General features: G+C 47.5%; 1 protein-coding gene across 2 annotated transcripts in view; it reads left to right on the top strand.

The window, feature by feature from the left end:
* MYO7A (myosin VIIA) overlaps nucleotides 1–13,577 on the top strand; it is a 188,876-nt gene that overhangs the window by 84,787 nt on the left and 90,512 nt on the right. For both annotated transcript variants that reach the window (XM_032771522.2, XM_032771520.2), the window contains exon 5: nucleotides 10,497–10,681. In XM_032771522.2, the coding sequence (XP_032627413.1) occupies nucleotides 10,497–10,681 (185 nt within the window). The remainder of the gene's footprint in view (nucleotides 1–10,496; nucleotides 10,682–13,577) is intronic.

The following is a 13,577-nucleotide window of genomic DNA, read 5'->3' as shown; positions in this document are numbered from 1 at the left end:
CTGTCTCTTGCTTCTTAGTGCTATTGACTCAGGACAGATTCTCTTCTCGGTTCCAATATTCTGCTTTCCCTGTATGTGGGGTCTTTCACAGGCATCAATGAGAGTAATACATCCATCTTCAAAGGCTGAACCACCTAATTCCCGCAGTCTGTGAAGCAGATGATTCGTATTAGCCCCTGTTTACAGATGGGGAAACTGAGGCACAGGGAAGTTAAAGCCAACATTTACGAATCCACATTTAGGCACCTGAATAAGTGGCCAGATTTTCGGATTTGAATGAATGGAAGCTACAAGCGTTCAGTGCCTCTGATGCTTGTGCCATTGATTTAGAAGCCTAATCTGGAAATACTGCCCCAAGGCCCCAGTGGGATTCAGTGTCTAACCTACCATTAGCTATCAGGACTTCCAGGCCCCCAGCCCTGCAGTCAGGCTCTGCTGGTGATGGCCGATGTAGGAGACTGAAGTGGCCCCTTTCTCATAGGCTGGCTGCAGATACAGTTGGGGGGAGGGGGAGTCTGAACAGCAGCATTCCTGGCAGGTTTAGGTAGTGGCGTTAATGGGCTTGTTCAGGCATGGGGGGCTGGGGGGAAGGAAGGTGATGATGCCTGGGTGTCAGCCCTAAAGGCAGGGCAGGATCCTGTGGTCGTTTTCTGGGAAGTGAAGGCCCTCGTGGGAAGAAAGTCCATTGAAATGTCCTGTCCCTAGTTTTACGCATGCGGGAACGGCAAAGAGGGAGGCTCTTTCAGAGTGAGACTGAGGAGGAAAAACGACAGAGACAACAAACGGAAACTAAGAAGCAGGAAGCCAGAGGAGGGTAATGCGAGGGTGCTGCTATGCCAGAAAGCCAGGGGAGGGTAATGCGAGGGTGTCGCTGTGCCAGGAAGCCAGAAGAGGGTAATGCAAGGGTGCTGCTGTGCCAGGAAGCCAGAGGAGGGTAATGCGAGGGTGCTGCTGTGCCAGGAAGCCAGGGGAGGGTAATGTGAGGGTGTCGCTGTGCCAGGAAGCCAGAGGAGGGTAATGCAAGGGTGCTCCTGTGCCAGGAAGCCAGGGGAGGGTAATGCAAGGGTGTCGCTGTGCCAGGAAGCCCGTCTTCTGCTGATGTGCACCTCCACAGCAAGAGGCTTCCTAGAGCCCAGGGCTATCATGCCTGAGTGCAGCCCATGTTGCCTGCTGCGCCCAGCCAGATGGCCCTGGCCTGGGCCCTGGAGAGGCTGGTGCCCCTGTGAGCACTCGCCTCGCTCTGACTAGGGTGCAAAGACTACTGATCTAGAGGGAGGAGTGGGCGGATCTCCTCTTGTGGGTTTCTGTGCAGTGGGGAGCGGGCCCCCTCTGTCACAGGAGATTGGTTGCTGAGTTCTGAGTGCTTGGTGGATGCTGGGTGTCTGTGCCTCCAGCCAGCGCATTAACCTTTTATTAGATGTGCGAAATGCGTCTCCAGGTATCTGTCTTTCATTAGGAGTTTACCCCCTAAGCAATGATGAATTTTTAATCTCTTTAACAACTCCAGGCTTGCAACAGTCGCTGAAATACTGCACCATTCCCTTAGCCATACACTGCTTCGGTTCTACAGCAAGAGATGGCTGCTAGAGGAACGCACATCCCAAGATATCCCCAAAGCTGGGGAAGGAGACAAAGGGACTAGCACAGGCTTGGACAGATGTGCAATACAGCTGGGCCAATCATTTGTAGCAAATAATTTATTCAATGAGCTTTGCTCGTTTCTGTTTGTCTGCAAAAAGACTGCAGTGATATTTAGGCCAGGTCTCCCCTGCAGGTGCTCCCCCAGGACAGGAACACCAGTGTATTGTATGATCAGCAAGGCGTTCCTTGCATGGACGCAGCTACGCCACCTAACTATACCTACATATGCATTCAGGAGCTTAATTTTAAGCATCATCTTTTTAAGATTTTGGTCAAAGATTTTAAAATCTGTTTGACCAACGAAGAGCAAAACAGATTGGCTTTTAGTTCTCACATCACTAAGGGCTTTTTGGGGTGGAGCCGAGGGGGAATTGAGGAGGGTTGGTCAGAAAGAGAGAGAAATTTTGACAGGTGAATAAACCATCCCTTTACATTATCTATCACCATGGCAGAGGAAAAGTGAGTAGAGTGTCGGGAAGTGCGGCTGGCAGTTCTGCGAAACTGTATATGCCCCTGTGAATGGAGCCGAGGTGGTAGAGACCAGCCCAGCAACAAGTGGTTCCATGAGGTACAATTTGCTCTCACCAGCCCAAAATGATAGTACTCAGTATGGTCCGTGACAGGCCTGCGCTGCTTGAGGGTGTTCCCGGCACTGCTGAATCTTGCAATGAGGCTTCTGACAATCTGTGTTTCCCGGTTTAGCTGGCTGGGGGGGAAAGTTTGCCATGACTTGGCCAAAGGCTTTTGTAGTCCTGCTCTAATGCAATATGTATTTTCCTTTTTCTCCCTCCTTCCTTTTTAACCCTAAGACTAACTGTGGTGGGAGGGTAAGTATAACACACACAGTATTGAGCCACCTTCCATTGCTGCAATGCATTGTCACGTCATCTGCTGGCTCGCTCGTTGACGTTCACCATTCATGGCATTTCTCATTTGTCTTGCACTGCTTTTCTGCTGCCCCGTGAATGCACCCAAACCATTATCCCTTCGGCTGCAGCGCTTTGCTGCAATGACAGAAATGTGGCCTCTTCCTAGAAGAGCAAAGTATCGAGTCTGCGGATGTGATGCCAGGTGGACAGGGCTGTAACCAGCTACGTGTAGTAGCCCGGTTTGGAGAAAATAAGCAACCGTGACAAAAAGAAAAGGGTTATGCGAGTGCTGTTCTGCATGGCTCATGCTTGTATGGGCTGAGAAAAACTGTGCTGAATAGCAGGGGTGTTTTGTTGCAACACTGGGTTACCGAGCAGAGTTTTGTCTACCTGGAGATGAACTCAAAGCCATCTGCTTCTGAATAGGGGTTGCTAAAATGCAGGTGTATCAGGTCGTGCTGTGACCCTGCGTTCCCTGAGCAGCAAAAACTCCAGTTGAAGCCAAGACGAGTTTGGGGTGCTCTGGGAATCAGGCACAGAGTGGATTTGTTACATGGCTAATGAAAATGTAGGTCACATGGACAGTAACAAGTTTGCAGTGGAGCAGCATTTCCTAGTGTAAACCTTCGGCTTTTGTAGAACCATCACTCATACGTTCAGCCAAGCTGATCTTTACATCAAAACAGAGGGGCTTTACTCTTAACCAGACTTGGAAACGGGAATTGCAAATATTTTCTTGTAGCTGCCCTTTGGCCCATCATCAGTTCAGGGGCCAAAGTCTTGAATGCTGTCAGCTGTTAAAATTGGGCAAGTTGTGTGTATTTGTCAACTAGGAACAAGTCAAACCAGGCTCGTCTCTTGAGATAACACAGGAGTTTATGCTGACAGTCTCTTAATGATCACAAGGGAAAGGTCAGTGGGAACATCAAGAAAACATTCCTGCCACTAATGGTTAACTCCTTTAAAAAGATCTTTGGCCATAGTCAGCGTCACAGGTCTTGGCCAGGACAGACAAGTTACCACCAAAGACTCACACCAGAAGCAAAGTCAGTCTTTCTGAGAATGAGTGAAGAGAACACGAAGTGGGATATTTCTGCCTCTATGTACTGTTAAACATGTCCCTACTCTTGCCTAGAAATGCCTTATAACTTGTAAATCTCACCAAGTTATGAAGCAGCATGAAAACTTCAGACATCTTTTAGGTTGTGAGTTCAAATCAAGCCCAGGATTCAATCAGAGAGTTACTACCTTTTGTTGACTGTGAAATGAGTTTGGGAGTCCAGTCCGGCTCCCAATGGGGAAGGGTTCCTATGACAAAACCCCCCACTGCTGGCAGTAATTGGCAGCCGTACTGAAAGTCTGAGCAGATGCCAAGGATTGAGTGGGCCATAGAGACGGAACTACCCTTCCATGCTTAGAGATGGCCCTTTCAAATCAGGACTGAGGCACGTTAGCAGGATTATGTGGGAGAAATTTGAACTGGGGTTGCCCATGCTGGCCTCTCAGTCTCTTAGTCGGGCCTTCTCAGGAGCACTGGCCCAGTATGCTGATTCGAAAAGTGAGTAAAAATTCAAACTCACTCTATCTGCAACTTGCAACATATGTTAGCAAGAGAAAGCTGGAATGTACCTTACTCTGTAATAGGGATCTTTAATTAATTGCCTGAAACTACCGCAGAAACATTCTCACTCATTCTACATAAGCTTAGGGTCAGTCACCGATTGGCTGTCTAAGAAAGCTAGCCATCATGGCTGCATTCCCAGGCAGCTCAAACCCCTGTGAAAGCCTAGTAGTGTTCTTTATCATGGGTACGGGGAGATTTCCCATGGAATGGGCTACTTTGCTCCTTCCATCTGGCGATAGTAGAACATGCTGTTAAAAGGGTGTAAGGCATATTAGTTTTAGAGTTAAAATGACCAGCTCCTTCTTTGGATAGTGTATTCTAGGCAGTATTGGTCTTTTCATTACTTGGTCCACCCGATATAAAGGATTTTGACACAGATCGTGTCCTTAACCTTTGGCTTGGGATACATGACTCTTGTCCTGGTCTGTTATCTCTATAAATTGGATATTCTTCTTTGAGTAGTGTCCCTATGGGTGCTTCACTCTAGGGATCTTCACATCCTGGCATCTAAGATCGGAGATTTTTGGTAGCAGTGTTTATTTGGTCTGCGCCTGCACTCTCCCTGTCTCGTGCTGTGCTCTCTTGCTAGATAACGCTGTGTGGGCAAACTGCTCTCAGATCCTTCTCAACTTCTCTTGGCCTGAGCCGGAGCCTTGACAGAGCCCATTGACAGATGTTCTACTTAATGGGTTTTTTTTTTACTAATTTTCCATAGCAGTAATAGACTTCAGTTAGTGTGAATACTTCCTTCTTCTCTTTTGATTTCTTTTAAAAAAATGTTTTTATTTTGCTTGTAGAATAGTTATCTCCTTAGTGTACATTAGCTTTCTCTAGTTTTTCCCGTTCGGGAAGTGAACCCTGAAAAGTGTATGCCCAACTCCTCCAGATTTAAACATTGCCTCTCATGTCGGGAAGCCATTCCTGTCAATGATGGCTATTCCCATTGCCTTCGCTCTCTCGAAGAGGGACACATGCCTCAGAAGTGCATGTTTTGTCTCAAATTAAAATCCAGAAACAGAAAGAGTCATGGCCTAAAATTTAGACTGCTTAAGATGGAAAGCTCACTCCAACCAGCCTCCGACCCTATAGCCAGGACCCACCTTGGACAGCAATCCCTGTTGAGAGAGAGTGAGCCCGTCAACATCTTTAGATGAAGACTGTCCGGTGACTTCAAAGAGGAAATCCTTGGATTCTTCTTAGGAAGTCTCAAAAAATAGGCTACAAGTTCTCCAAATAGGGAATCATCCAAAAGAAAAAGGTTCCTGCATGGTCAAAAACCTCGGTGCCGACTGATCCACGACTAGATAACTATGAGGCTGCAGGATCCTAAAGTATTGGTACCACCAGTAAGCCCAAAGATCCTAAAAGGGTAGGCTCAAGAAGATTGTAACTGTCAGGAGAAAGGAGTGGCAAAGAAAAACCCAACTCCTCTAGAACGGCACTGATGGAGTCTTGTAGACATTGGGTATCAAGTACACCAGCACCACAAAAGGCTACAGCGATATCTGCTTGCCATCCCGACACAGAGGGCCTCCAGTATCGATGACTCTCTCCACTTCAACGTCTCCTACTCAGCTGACCTCAATGGTACCAATGGCTGTTCTGGTACTGCAGGAATTTCAATTCCCCAAAGACTTGATGATCTCGAAGATGCCTGAATCACCCTTACGAGGCACCAACATAACCATGGTACAGCTTACACCCACATCCCTGGACTTACATGTGGTATCGAGATATTCTACTCCACCATCTATGACTGCTCTACCCCTGTCAAGCGACGATGAGGAAGATGATGGGGATGACCTATACTCAGTGTTTGTCCAAGGTTCTCCATGACAGTACTAGGGAGATAGTCAGGTAGAAAATCATGTACCGTCAATTTACCACTAGAGTAGAAGAGACCCACCAAGTTGGTATGGAGACCCTTGGATGCCCCCACTCATGCCCTTTCCACCATCTCATTGGCTATAATAGAACCCATGGGTGGCATATAGATAACAATTTTTGAAATCCTCTAGCATCACCTAGAGGGATAAAGGAAAGTGATCTTCAGCATCAATAGCCAGACCTTTGATCCTCAAGAGGAGACCTTTGAGGAACAGGAGGAAAGACTAGACAAGGAAGCCCTTCTGATGACCAACATTTCTTCATCATCTCCTCATGAGGTGGTCATGCCTCTTCCTCCAACTATAGCAGATGACGTCAAGCAATTTCAAGACCTCTTTAAGAGGGTAGTGGATTCCCTGTAAATCCCACTTGAAGAAGTCAAAGAGTCACAGCCTAAACTGCTTGACATCCTATAGACACTGTCATCAGCAAAAATTGCACTCACCATCAACGAGGCATTGCTTGATCCCGGGAAAACTATATAACTGACACCAGCCACAATACCCCCAAAAGGCAAAAGAGCGGACAAAAAATCTGATGTGCCCTTTACAAATAGGGACTTTTTATTTTCTCATCCTTCCCCAAATTCACTGGTTGACAATGCTGTTAATGAACATGGCACTGTGCTAAAATGACACTATATAAGAACTAGAAGTGACTGGATTTATTTGGACATAAATCCTATTCTTCAGCAATTCTGCAATTTAGGATCTCCAACTATGAAGCCCTCATGTCAAAATACAACCATACCAGTTATTCTAAATTAAACACCTTTTTGAACACCTCCTGTCGGATCAGAAAGAGCAATTTCCATGATCATTGTGGAGGGGTCAGCTCCTTGTGAGAACAGCATTGCAGGCGTCTGTAGATGCTGCAGATACAGCTGCTCGTTCCATTTCCACAGCAATTGTCATGAGGAGAGCGTTTGAGTTTCATCTCTCTGGCTTTCCCAGAGTGGTGCAAGCTATGGTGGAGGACCTCCATTTTGAGGGATGTAAATTGTTTGCACAAAGATCTGACGAATCCTTACACACATTAAAATATTCTAGGATCACTTTATGTTCTCTGGGTATTTACATGCCTGCCCAAAGAAGGAGACGTAGTAAGTACCAGACGGCAGAGATCCTGGCCCTACTGACTTTCCCTCTCCCCAGAGAAATTGTGATCCTCAAAGGAACAGACAGGGATTACAAAAATGAAGACCAACAACTCCACAATCATCAACATCGCAACCTTCTACATCCAAACAACAATTTGGATTTATTAGTTGAGGCCTGAACCTATCACCCCCAGTCTCATTTGCTCCAACAAAACAAACATCTACACCAATTTTGATGATGGATGCATTCCTAATGGGATGGGGAGCCCACTTGGACACCTACACCATTCAAGGCAAATGGTCCCCTCTTGAATCCACACTACATATCAACTTACTAGAGCTGAGAGCAGTCAGGAACACTGGCTCACGCTTCCCACCAATGATCAAAGACAAATATGTAAAGATTTTGACAGACACAATTGCATGTATAGTCTACATACACCACCAGGGAGGAGCAAGATCACCTTCTCTGTGTGCCGAGGAAGTGAAAGTGGTGCATTCATCAGCAGATCGGCAACTCAGCAACTTGCCTTCTGGGCATACAGAACACTACAGCAGACATGCTCAGCAGAAAATTTTCCAAAGATCATCAATGGGAAGTTGACACTAGCATCCTTCACAGCTTATTCATACATTAGGGAACTCCAAAGATAGACCTGTTTGCCACTGCCAAGAACAAGAAAGGCTCCCAATTCTGCTCCAGAACAGGCCTGGGTCACCATTCTCTCAGAAATGCTTTTCTGCTCAGATGGAACAGGCATCTCTTATGGGCCTTTCCACCAATTCCACAAATATCCAAAGTGATATTCAAGATAAAGCAAGGAAAGGCCAGAGTTATTCTCATAGTTCCAACCTGGCCAAGACAGATGTGGTTTCTGAACCTTTTCCTTCTGATGGCTTGTCCACCAATTACTTTCCAGCCTGTTACTCATTTTCTTTCTCAAGATGCAGGCTTGATCCATCACCCAAATCTGCAAGTTCTCCGGCTCAAAGCATGGCTCCTCGATATTATCAGAGCTTAGAAATTGAACTGTTCTGAGGACATGAAGGAAGTACTGTTACCTAGCAGAAAAAATAACTACCTGTCACACATACATTCAAAAATGGAAGAGATTCCAATTCTGGTGTGATGCAAGACAGCTTACTTCTACATCCACTTTGCTATCAATTGTGCTAGACTGCATCCTAAGCTTAAAGAAATCAGGCCTATCTCTAAACTCAGTAAACATGCCTCTCGCAGCCATTAACACTTTCCACCGGGAGACAGATGATCATTTGGTGTTTGCTCATCCTACAACAAAAAGATTTCTTAAAGGTATGGGTAACTTCCACCATCCAATCAAAGACTCTGCACCAGTATGGGACCTTAATCTTGTCTTAAACTGCCTTATAAGGTCACCCTTTGAGCCTAGGGCCACTTGCTCACTTCCACACCTCTCCATGAAAACCACATTTCTAGTGGCCAACACGTCTGCTCAGAGAGTGGGAGAAAGAGGAGCCTTAATGGCACACCCGCCTTTATTAAAGGACAAGATCACATTATGGCCACATCCCAAATTCTTACCAAAAATACCTTCAGCCTCCTCCCCTCTGTTTTGGGGTTCTTCCATATGAGCTCTGCAGTAAGGAAGGAACTGAGGGCAGTTTGCCTGCACCGCACTATATAGCATCAAAGCACAGCGCAAGACAGGGAGAGCGCATGTGCAGTCCAAATGGACACTGCTACCAAAAATCTCTGATCTGAGGTGCAGGGACACGAAGACACCTAGAGTGGAGCACCTGTAGGGAGACACATCTCGAAGAATCTCAGTTACTGCACAAGGTGAGTAATCTTTTCTTCTCCAGCCAGTTAGCTTCCTTGGCCTGCAGGTATTAAGCCCTAGGAGAAACTCGCTAGAAATGAATCACAAGAGCTAGAGATTGCAAAGGATTGTCCTGCCCAAGGGTTAGAAACCATTCTCCCCTTCTCAATGCCAGTTGGTGCAGCACTTCTTAAATTGCAGTAGGCCCCTTCAGTTAGAGAGGCTGCACTAAGATGCCAGCAGTTAGCCTTGGCACGATCACTCACGCTCATCTTAGGATACGCAGCTTGGATCATGGTCAGTTCCTATAACTGGTTTCATGTAAGGGGCCATGGAGCATGGGGGGAAGAAAGAAGATGCACCTCGACCAGGGCTGTCTGGAGGTATTATGCCCTTGTAATTATATCTCCCGAGGACTAAAGGGGACAGGGCCGCTCAGTGGATTCAGGGGGCCTGGGACAAAGCAGGGGAGCTGCGGTGCTTGTACTCACTTGGCAGCAGTCCGGGTCTTCAGCGACATTTCGGTAGCGGGGGCCCTTCAGTTGCTTCGTGTCTTCAGCAGCAGTGAAGGGCCCCCCGCCGCCAAAATGCCACCGAAGACCCGGAGCGATTGAAGGGCCTCCCTGCCGCCGAAATGCCACCGAAGAACCGGAGTGACTGAAGGGCCCCCCGCCGTCAAAATGTCGCCAAAGACCCGGACTATCACTGGGCCAGGGCTCGCAGGGCCCCTGTGGGGGGTCTGAAGGGGGAAGTTGGTGAGAAGCGGCAGACTTTAATGAGCTGCAATCTGAGCTGTCTGCAGTGTTGCCTGGAGTCACCAGCACAAACAGGGAGTGAGCCTGTGGGATCCTTGCCCCCAGACACTCTTCCTTTGGGGTCCCTAGCTTTGCCAGCCATGCTACCATGTCCCCCCTGTTTGGGTTCCCCAGCACCTCCTGCCAAATGAAGGCTGCTATCAGCATGACCGTGCAGAGGGAGGGGCTGCTTGCACCCTCTTCCTCCTCTGCCGCCTCCATGACATCCCCAAAGGAGTATCACAAAAGGAGGGTCGTAGGAAGGTCCACAGAGAGTAGCTGTCCAATATCACAGCACAGCTCCAGGCTCCTGAGCGACGTGTGGTAGAGATGGATCAAAGGCCTTTTCTGTGACATACCTTCATTATTTGGACTGTTTGTCAAATTTTAAACAACAGGGCTACAACAACACTGCAAACAACTGTATTATTTGAGCAGTCCAGGCAGTAGTCCCTCATAATGCACCTGACAGATGTGCGTCTCTGGTGGCTCTGACCATATTTGTTGCAGAGATGGTCCCATGTTGAAAACCTGGATCTAAACCTCAAAGTGATTGAAATCTGGCTCGAAGTTTTGGGTTGGTTTGTGTTGATTCGCACAGTTGAGGCTTTTGCTTCATTTTGACTCCAGAATTCACCCTGCAAATGGCTTTTTGAAATGAGCAGCTCCTTTCCAGTTGAAAATCCCGGTCTTGTTTTGCCTTTGCATTTGGTCCTGGCTGCCAAAGCTGCTCAGGTGGGGCACCTTGTCCCAATAAACCTCTTTGTGCTTCTCCTCTAGACGTATACAGGTTCGATATTAGTGGCAGTGAATCCCTACCAGCTGTTACCTATCTACTCTCCAGAGCAGATACGGCTGTACACCAACAAAAAGATTGGGGAGATGCCCCCCCACATCTTCGCAATAGCTGACAACTGCTACTACAACATGCAACGCAACAACAGGGACCAGTGTTGCATCATAAGGTGGGTTTGTGAATGTCAGGCCCAGCAAGGATCCTGAATTAGGATTCCATCCTGCCAAAGGTGCTGAGCACACATACCTTAATTGCTTGTGAAAAGTGCAAGGTAGACCGCACTTAAGGCTAAAGTCCAAAGAGCATTTAGCCAAACAGCACAGTATAGGCAGTGGCAGTGGCAGCTTCCCCACACCAGCCTGTCAGCAGGGACGGCTCCAGGCCCCAGCAAACCAAGCGCGTGCTTGGGGCGGCAAGCCACTGGGGGCGCTCTGCCGGTCGCCACGAGGGCAGCAGGCAGGCTGCCTTCGGCAGCTTGCCTGCGGAGGGTCCGCTGCTCCCGTGGCTTTGGCAGACCCTCCGCAGGCAAGCTGCCGAAGGCAGCCTGCCTGCCGTGCTTGGGGCGGCAAAATGCCTGGAGCCACCCCTGCCTGTTAGTATGGCCCCTCCTGGAGGGATGTACAGGAAGTTCAAAGTCTATGGAACAAAGAGTCCTATGGCACCTTATAGACTAACAGACATATTGGCGCATGAGCTTTCATGGGTGAATACCCACTTCATCAGACGCATGAGTCTATGGGTGCATCTCTGCTGGAGCTGGAGGCGTAATTTCCAGTTTGGATAGATGTGCGTCCTCTAGCTTTGATTGAGTTATCCCACTAACAACAGAAGTGTGGCTACTGCAGCACGAGCAGCAGGATGGGCTAACCACATTCCTGCCCAGGACCCTAGGAACTTAGTTGGGTGCCTAGTCCAACTCACCACCACTCCACCATGGCTATATTTCTATTTTTAGCAACTTAGCGCAATCAAAGCTAGCCTGCGTCTGTCTTGCCAAGCTGGGAATTGTACAAGACATACCTATGACTTGGCCTCTTTGCTGAGGCTAATTGGTTAAGTAATTGTGTTCAATCCCAGACGTTAAGGATGAAAAAGACCTATTAGAACATCCAGTCCATATCTCTCCCCATGCAGGGTCGGTCAAGCCTTGTTTTTAACATTCCAAGTGATAGGCCTTCTACCACTGCCTTTGATAATTATTCCACAGGCTAATCAAGGTGAATCTCAGGATGTTTTCTCTGATATTCACCTTAAACCTTCTCTTTAATTTCATCCCATTATTCCTAGGGTGACTATACATGCAGAGATCTATAGCTTTGAAGACCAGAAAGCCCCATTATCTTCACCCAGTCTGACCTCCCACATAACACAGGCCATAGAATTAAATACACCCAGAAATTCCTGCCTCCAGCCATAACTTACTCCATAGTTAAGCTGTCTAAGCACTTGCTTTGGAGCAATACCTTGCTCCCAAGTGGGTCGGCTGAAATCCATGGGACTACCTGGACTGTAAGACACTGCCCAGTATGAATTAGAGTGGCAGAATCAAGACGCTCCATCAGGTGCTCTGAAACTCTTTTGCAATGTGGACCTGATCTCAATAGAGAGATGGTCAGACAGACGATCTCCCTTCCTTCTCCCCACTGATCCCCTCCCCTTCTATTTACGCTCAAAGAGATTGTCTGCAATAGCATCAGAGCCCCATGGCATCTATAAAAATGGCTTCTGTGGAATTGTAATGTTTTAGATGTACAAAGTATATTCGTAACTGTCTCTTAATGCATTTTGTCAGCTTGAAACAAGACAGAGAACTTGCTTCACTTGGCCAACCAGCTGTCATCTGAACACAAGCAAGTTTCTCTTATCCAAACTGATTCCTCTGTCTTCTTGATGTTTACACTCTCAGAAAGCCATAATGCTGGACTGAATTTGCTTATCGATAAGGCTATGATTCTGTCACAGAGATCATGGGTCCCTGGCTTTCCGGGATGTCTTCTGAGGCAGGGCTGGAGCAGCTGTCAGTCCTGGGGCTGCTGGAGGAGGGACCACCAGAACAGCTGACTGGCAGCCAGCCCAGCCACAGAGCAGCGGCTGGGGTTGGGTCAGCCCCTACCATAGGAGGAGCAACAGGGCTGGAGCAGCTGCAAGCCTCAGCAGCGCTCTCTTTGCCCCTGCTCAGGAACAGGTCACTGTTGTGTATTTGGTTGTCATGGTTTTTGTTCCTATGGCAACTGAGTTAGATTACTAGGGGATAGCCCAGCCAGCTTCGGCGGGTTAGGCAAGCTCTGTGTCTGTAAATAAATGGTAGTTTTGTTAGCTGTCTGCTCTCTTGCCTCAAGTGATTTCTTCCTAAACCGGCTGCCCCCAAGGATATAACAAGTGGCGACGAGGATGGGATTCCGGTGCTGCTCCAGTAAGAGAAGGAAGTAGAAGTCAAGGTAAAGAACAAACCAACAAAAAAAATGCTTGTTTGCACTAACTGTGAAAGTGAAACTAAAAATCATGGCTACTCTGACCGGACCACTGGAACCTTTTGATGAGAATATAGAGCAGTGGCCTGTGTATACTGAGCGTTTTGAGCTTTTTGTTATTGCAAATGACATTACAGAAGCGAAGAAGGTGCCAATATTCTTTAGTGTTATATGGGCTAAAACCTACTCCCTGCTATGCAGCTTACTACACCCTGTTAAGCCTGAGACTAAATCTTACAGTGATGTTGTGGAAATGCTGGGGTCCCATTTTTCCCCCAAACCACTGGTAATTGCTGAAAGATATAGGTTCCACAAAAGAGACCAAAAAGGAGGTGAAACAGTTGTACAATTTGTAACAATTTAAAAAAAACTAGCAGAACACTGTGAATTTAAAGAGATGTTAAATGATGACCTGCGTGACAGGTTAGTGTGTGGCCTGTACAATGAAGCTATACAGAAGCGCCTACTGACAGAGGCTCAGCTTACATTCCAGAAGACTGTTGAGATTGCTGTCTCCATGGAACTGGCTACAAGGGAAGCGCAATACATTGGTGTATCCCCTAGGGTGCAAAAAGTGTCCCAAGAACCTACCCA

The sequence above is a fragment of the Chelonoidis abingdonii genome, chromosome 1 (genome assembly GCF_003597395.2).
Source record: "Chelonoidis abingdonii isolate Lonesome George chromosome 1, CheloAbing_2.0, whole genome shotgun sequence".
Classification (NCBI taxonomy): Eukaryota; Metazoa; Chordata; order Testudines; family Testudinidae; genus Chelonoidis; species Chelonoidis abingdonii.
Note: the sequence above shows the minus strand (reverse complement) of the source record. Positions and strands in the feature narration are given on the sequence as shown.